This window comes from Corticium candelabrum, chromosome 15, assembly GCF_963422355.1.
Source record: "Corticium candelabrum chromosome 15, ooCorCand1.1, whole genome shotgun sequence".
Taxonomy (NCBI): Eukaryota; Metazoa; Porifera; class Homoscleromorpha; order Homosclerophorida; family Plakinidae; genus Corticium; species Corticium candelabrum.
Window position 1 is genome coordinate 317,113 of NC_085099.1, and position 7,500 is coordinate 324,612.

Genomic DNA, 7,500 nt, shown 5'->3' on the forward strand with positions numbered 1-7,500 from the left:
CTGTTGACTTATAAAGTTGGAGGTGGACCAGTGTGGTCTCACAACTGTATAGTTTCTGTGTGGGCAGATTGTCTCAGCCAGTTACATGTACCGTACTACATTGAGCCTAAAGATCGCTACACCACTTCCAGTGGAAGGCCAGACATCTATGTTGCGGAATCATTCTGCATGCCAGCAGCAGAATTAGACATTGCATGCTCTATCACATCCATTCAGCAAAGATATTCTATCTAGAGCTGATTATATTGATGGTGCTGCTGCATCCAGAAGAGAAAAGATCAAACATACAAAGTATGACTCCCAACTGCTAGCAGGAGGGTATGCACCAACAGCAATCCCTTTGGTATTTGAACATTATGGCAGATGGGGTGATGAGGCTCAACAGTTTTTAAAGACTCTTTCTTTCTCTCATATCTTATGATGAGGACGGTCATCAGAATGCATCCAATTTTACAACATATTGGAGACAACGTTTATCAGTTCAGTTACAACAATGTAACGCTAGAGTGATTTCCTGGAAGACATCCCGCTTACTGGAACATACAAGGAAAGTGAAGAGAATGAACAATATACACAATTATTAATGAGCTTTACTGTACAGCCCTATATAGGGCTGGTTTCTGTAGAGTTTTAGTTTGGTAGAGATTTTGTGCGATTGGGACAGTAGAGTTGCTTAGTTGTGTTGAATGTAGATTTCAATGTTGAAATTATATGTATTGGACAGACAGACAAACAGACCCATACACACGCACACACACACACACACACACACACACACACACACACCACACCACACCTTGAAAGGGATGAATAAGTACATGATGTTTATATAACACACATCAACCACTTGGCATATTGCATACTCTACTAACCCACCCACAGCTGCAACTACAACCAGCAGCAACAAGCACCCGTTTGTCCTACTGCACATTCACCACTAAAAAAATCAGCAACAACACCAACAAACGCAATCAGTTGCAAGCATAGCAATACAAGACACACAGACAAGTCACAGCTGCTTTCACATTCCAGGAAATATTCCACCAATCGTGTCAATCGGCAGTGGAAAGACGATGGTCGAGTTCTTTTCAGCTGAGATCACATTCAGTGTCTGCAGGTAGCGAAGCTGTAGAGCCGTTGGAGTCTCGGACATCACGTCGGCTGCTTCCTTCAAGGAGAGGGCAGCGTTTTGTTCGCCTTCTGCAGCGATGACTTTGGCTCTTGCTTCGCGAGTGGCTTCAGCTTCAGCAGCCATGGCACGTTGCAGTTGAACAGGCAGACGAACGTCTTTCCTAAGGCAACATAGTGTGAGAAGGCAGTTGGGTGGTGTGTGTGTGTGTGTGTGTGTGTGCACGCGTGTGCATGCGTGTTTGTGTGTGTGTGTGTGTGTGTGTGTGTGTGTGTGTGTGTGTCACACCACTCATCACTTACACTTCCACCCTCTCCACTTGGATGCCCCACGGGTCAGTCGCTTTGTCAAGGATATGCTGCATTTGTCCGCTGATTACTTCTCGATCAGAAAGCACTTCAGAAAGGATCTTTGTACCCAACACGTTACGCAGCGTAGTCTGAGCAAGGAGACGTGTTGACCAGTTGTAGTTTACAACATTACACACGGCGACCGTTGGATTACGGACACGGAAATAGACAACAGCATCAACAGTGACAGTAACACTATCACGTGTCAAGACCTGCGAACAACAGCATAATAATGTTTACACCAGGGATGACACACAATGAAGGGACTGTGTAAGATAAGGAGATATGTGGATAAACAGATGGCACACAAATGAGACAAACAGATAGATGGACAATAGACAGATAGACAGACAGACAGACAAACAGACAGACAGATAGACAAACAAACAGACAGACAGACAGACAGACAGTCAGACAAACAAAAAAGACACAAACAAACAGACAGACAAACAAACAGACAGGTAACAAACAGACAGACAAACAGACAGATAGACAGACAAACAGACAGATAGATAGACAAACAAAACAGACAAACAGACAGACCAACAGACAGACAGACAGACACACAGACAGATACACAAACAAACAGACAGACACATAGATAATCAGACAAGCAGACAGACAAACAGACAAGCAGACAGACAAACAAATAGACAAACAAAAAAGACAGACAGACAGACAAGCAGACAAACAGACAGACAAACAAAGAAACAGACAAGCAGACAGATAGTCAAACAAACAGACAGACAGACAAGCAGACAGACAGACAAGCAGATAGACAGACAGACAGACAAGCAGATAGACAGACAGACAGACAAATGGATGGACTGTGGGACTGCTTACCTCTTGAGGTGGCACATCAAACGAAACTGTCCTCAAGTCGACTTTCAAGTACGTATCTATACACGGTACAATGAAGAACAATCCTGGACCCTTTGGTCCACCCGGACGAATACGACCAAGTCGAAATATGACGGCCCTTTCATATTCAGCAACAACCTGACACACACAACACACACACACACACACACACACACACACACAAGATTTCAGTAATTCAGTATAGACATTCTGGTGAGATGTTTGTGGACCTTAAAACAGACGAACAACGAGAAGGGAAATGTGATGGCAATTAATATTGTTGAGAGGATAACCAATAGGACTGAACAACAGCCAGAGCAGAAGCCTTCCTCCTGGTCGTCACCAGCTGTAACATAATCTTATGTGAGAAGAAGTGGCAAACACATAAACAGATGAACAGACAAACTGACACGTAAAAGACAAACACATAAACAGACAAAGAGACAGACAAACACATAGACAGACAGAGACAAACAGACAGACCGACAGACAATAGACAGACAAAGAGACAAACATACATACAGACAGACAAAGAGACAAACATACATACAGACAGACAAAGAGACAGACATACAAACAGACAAACAATAGACAGACATACAAACAGACCAACAATAGACAGACAAAGAGACAAACATACAAACAGACAAACAATGAACAGACAAAGAGACAGACATACAGACAGACAAACAATAGACAGACAAAGAGACAAACAATAGACAGACAAAGAGACAAACATAGACAGACAGACAAACAATAGACAGACAAAGAGACAAACATACAGACAGACAAAGAGACAAACATACAGACATACAAACAATGGACAGACAAAGAGACAGACATACAGACAGACAAACAATAGACAGACAAACAATAGACAGACAAACAATAGACAGACAAAGAGACAAACAATAGACAGACAAAGAGACAAACATACAGACAGACAGACAAACAATAGACAGACAAAGAGACAAACATACAGACAGACAGAGACAAACATACAGACAGACAAAGAGACAGACATACAGACAGACAAACAATAAACAGAGAGACAGACACAGAGACAGACATTTGACAGACAAAGAGACAGACATACAAACAAACAATCTGAGACACAGACATGCCCAGCTAAGCCAACTTACATTTGAAACACAAACCAAACTCAATGCATAGCAACTACACGAACGACCATCACATCAAAGCAACCCACCTATCTACTACTGTACGTACGATAAGCAACCATTCGGTGTCACGTGACAACCCGAATATCCCGGATCTTTGCACCCTTTAGGGCAACCCTAACTACCAAACTACACTCAACACACTCAACACACACAAACAACGTCTCTATTCCTCAAACGCGTAGGAATGCTCGCAGAAGAGAGGCGCGGCGTCACAAACTCAACGCGACGCGACACGCGCAAATCTTACCTCCGACAGGCACAATGATCTCTTGTTCAGACACTTGCTTCATTTCTACATTCAGATAATTGTCAATGAGAGGAGACTGTCGCATGAACAGCAACGTCGGCCAGTCGGTCCGGGACACACCGGGCTAACCACGCATGCCCTTACGTGACGCCATCTGTGCTTACCTGACTGAGAATGCCGTCGCCGAAATGGTGTGTGAATTTAGAGCGCGCCAATCTCTTTCTGTTGATCTCACGCAAGGGATATTGCCCCGCCCACGTGAAGCCCCTGATGTTGTGATAAAGTGCTATGTACACTCATGATTAAGCTAATTAACGCGCGCGAAAGCTAGACGCTGAAATAAAGTAAATTAAATTAATTAATTTTTATAATTACTTTTACATATCAAATATTTATTATTTATATTAAAAATTAATTAAATTAAATTAACTAATTTTTGTAATTACTTTTACATATCAAATATTTATTATTTATATTAAAAATTAATTAAATTAAATTAACTAATTTTTGTAATTACTTTTACATATCAAATATTTATTATTTATATTAAAAATTAATTAAATTAAATTAATTAATTTTTGTAATTATTTTTGTATATTTATTATTTATTATTTATACTAAAATTAATTTAATTAAATTAATTATTTTTTTGTAATTAATTTTGTATATTTAATATTATTATTTATACTAAAATTAATTAAATTAAATTAATTATTTTTTGTAATTATTTTTTATGTATTTACTATTTATTATTTATATTAAAAATTAATTAAATTAAATTAATTAATTTTTTGTAATTAATTTTGTATATTTATTATTTATTATTTATACAAAATTAATTTAATTAAATTAATTATTTCTTGTGATTATTTTTTATATATTTACTATTTATTATTTATATTAAAAATTAATTAAATTAAATTAATTATTTTTTGTAATTATTTTTTATATATTTACTATTTATTATTTATATTAAAAATTAATTAAATTTAATTAAATAATTTTGCAATTATTTTTTGTATACTAATTATTTATTATTTATATTAAAAATTAATTAAATTTTTGTAATTACTTTTTATATATTTACTATATTAAAAATTAATTAAATTAAATTAATTAATTTTTTGCATTATTTTTTGTATATTACTATTTATTATTTATATTAAAATTAAATAAATTAAATTAATTACCTTTTTGTAATTATGTTTGTATATTTATTATTTATTATTTATTTATATTAAAAATAATTTAATTTATTTATTTAATTATTTAATTTTAATTAATATACGGAACATTTCCAAATATTTCCCTCCAAACGTGCACTCTTCCCTCCGCTGTCTAATTCAAAAACAATCTTAAACACTGCAGTCACACACACAGCTTGAATCTACTGCAAACTGCTATAATTTGCAAACTAAACAATTTGAGCATGCGCATTATGCTCAAGTGGTCATTACGTACGTCATGCATCAGGTTTGGTCATGCGCATTCACCTCATCGCGTGTCACTTTGCACGTGACCGGTAAGATGTCTTTCCTCGAAGACGAGGAATCCGATTTTCTACCCGCTGGGTAAGCCAGAATGTTTCTCTTTCTTTGATCATCGAATCATATTTTTTATTTAGAGGTGGGGCTCCTAAACTCGCGTCTCTCTTTGGTTCTCCGCCCGCACAGCAACAAGATGCTCATTCCTTGACCTATACGGCACCTAAACAACCGAAAAAGGCGAAATCAGGTAGAGATCTAGCCATCGGTAGTGAAAACGTCGCGATTTTTTTGCCATTTTTGTTTATTTTTTATTTATTTTTTTTTGGGTTAGACGCGCCGGCTGTTATACATGCGACGTCTGCTCATACGTATCTCTAGTAGGAAACGTTGTTTTTTTATATTTTTCCGTGTTGGGTTAATTCATGTGTTGATATCAATTAGTACGGGTGGCCAATACAAATCTCAAGGGAAGATGGGCGTGGCTATTCTTGGCTCGCATCCAGCAAGAGACGTAAGTGGTCATTTATAGCAATGAGACATTAATAACAATGAGACATTAATAACAATGAGACATTAACAACCATGAGACATTAATAACAATGAGACATTACAGGGCATAATTTACTATTTCTTTTTTGCGTAGCAGTATTGCTACACAAATTGCAAATTGAGTAGCAGTAATGCAAAATTGCGTTGCAACCATATTTTTGCAAAACAAAGCAATTAATTAATTAATTAAATACCCAGACAGTTCATGCTTTTCTAAGTCTACAGGCGCAAGTTCATAGTCAGTGCCAAACTGTGAATAGTGATGATACTATTAAATTTGTTATTATAACACAATTTCCTTTAGCTAAGTGGAAACAAAGTTACTTGAGTAGTAGCAAGTGGCACCCTGCCCATGCAAATTTTAGAAGCAAAATATGCTATTCATTAACTTTTGGTTTTTTGAACCATATGGCTGAATGTGTGGCCTCCTTGGAGTGCTGAAGAACCGTTGGACTGCAAGTGTAGGGTCAAACTGTGCCAATGGCGGACCATCAACGCTAATCCTCATCAAGTGATCTAAGGTATCTTCACTAAGACTTGACCGCCAGTCACTTTTTATCCTCCTCATAGCACTGAAACCACGCTCCACTATGGGATTTTTTATTGCTGACTGGAAACACCAGCAGTATGCACACCAATTGCACAAAGTTGGAAATTTCTGAGTGTACTGCGACAGAAGCAGTGACCATACAGTATTTTTGGATGGTGTCGCAAGTTATGGATCCAGTACAACTTGAAGAAGGTCCAGTGTGTCATTACCCCATCCAGCAATACGTTGTTCTTTAATAGAAGACGACAGAAGTGCTCTACAGCAAGAGACACATCAGCTACACCAAAGGCTGCAAGATCATCTCGGTCAGTCGGCCACAGATTAGTGTCAAGGAGACAAACTGCTCTAAAAAATCCCTGTTGTAAATCATCAAAACGATTGTGAATGCATTTCCCAATAGCTTCCGTGTAAAGTGATCTCGACATCATAAATGCACTCTAAGTACGTTTGGCTGTACGTCTGACAGCTTTACGTTTTGAAAATGCAGCTGGTCATCTTTTTCTGCGGCTGCAATAAACTGCGACAGCTCTGATGGCACTTCAGGGTTGTCAGTCTTCAAATTTTCAAAGATAAGATGAACCGAGTCTAAGTTAGCAATGGCGAAAGGCAAGTCAGCGGAATGACCTTGCAGATGACATGACAATGTAGCTACTCCCATGCAACTACACGTTGCACGATTGTTTGTTATTTTAGTTGGTAGTGACCTACATTAGGTAGGATATAAAAGTGCAAGTACATTGACTACACTGTTACTTGGAAGTCTCAATAGCTAGCTATCTTGTTTCAAGTTTCTGTTTCTGTTGTCATCCCACTGCTAATGAGGTAATAGTTTCAGCAGGTGTTCTGCTAATGTGCTTTAGTATTGCACTGCATGACCACTCAAGTACAGATGGTTCATAATTGAATAAAGATATAAAGATATAATAGTATATTATATCGTATCTTCTCACCACTTTGCTATGCAAGGGTGCACCATTATGAGGTTTTTAGCTAGACTCCTACTGTACTTGGATGCCACATTCTGATTCCGCATTGCAGTTTGTGCGACACATAGCTGACTTTGTTTCGCAACACTCAAAAATTGATTCGCAAACTGTGACGTGATACAGGATAAATTATGCCCTGCATTAATAACGATAAAGC

At 37.6% G+C, this 7,500-nt stretch overlaps 3 protein-coding genes across 4 annotated transcripts in view; 2 read left to right on the top strand and 1 right to left on the bottom strand.

The window, feature by feature from the left end:
- The window catches only part of LOC134190814 (uncharacterized), a 994-nt gene extending 272 nt beyond the window's left edge, over positions 1–722 (top strand). Inside the window, exon 2 of the mRNA XM_062659332.1 lies at positions 68–722. Coding sequence (XP_062515316.1) covers positions 68–104 — 37 coding nt within the window. The 3' untranslated portion in view covers positions 105–722. The remainder of the gene's footprint in view (positions 1–67) is intronic.
- Positions 723–797: 75 nt separating this feature from the next.
- On the bottom strand, positions 798–4,051 carry LOC134190813 (band 7 protein AGAP004871-like). 2 transcript variants are annotated; one of them, XM_062659331.1, is made up of 6 exons: positions 3,936–4,051; positions 3,772–3,816; positions 2,571–2,686; positions 2,323–2,478; positions 1,432–1,691; positions 798–1,292 (listed from the first exon to the last, which is right to left on the bottom strand). In XM_062659331.1, the coding sequence occupies exons 2-6, from the start codon at positions 3,812–3,814 to the stop codon at positions 1,022–1,024; spliced, it is 846 nt and encodes a 281-aa protein (XP_062515315.1). In that variant the 5' UTR covers positions 3,815–3,816; positions 3,936–4,051; the 3' UTR covers positions 798–1,021. The 2 variants fall into 2 exon arrangements, with proteins under 2 accessions (XP_062515315.1, XP_062515314.1); XM_062659330.1 differs by lacking the exon at positions 3,936–4,051 and having other exon boundaries at positions 3,772–3,919.
- A 1,219-nt stretch (positions 4,052–5,270) lies between these two features.
- Positions 5,271–7,500, top strand: part of LOC134190810 (FK506-binding protein 15-like) — a 19,938-nt gene continuing 17,708 nt past the window's right edge. The window contains exons 1-4 of the mRNA XM_062659327.1: positions 5,271–5,342; positions 5,396–5,505; positions 5,590–5,635; positions 5,700–5,769. Of these exons, the coding sequence (XP_062515311.1) occupies positions 5,299–5,342; positions 5,396–5,505; positions 5,590–5,635; positions 5,700–5,769 (270 nt within the window). The 5' untranslated portion in view covers positions 5,271–5,298. The remainder of the gene's footprint in view (positions 5,343–5,395; positions 5,506–5,589; positions 5,636–5,699; positions 5,770–7,500) is intronic.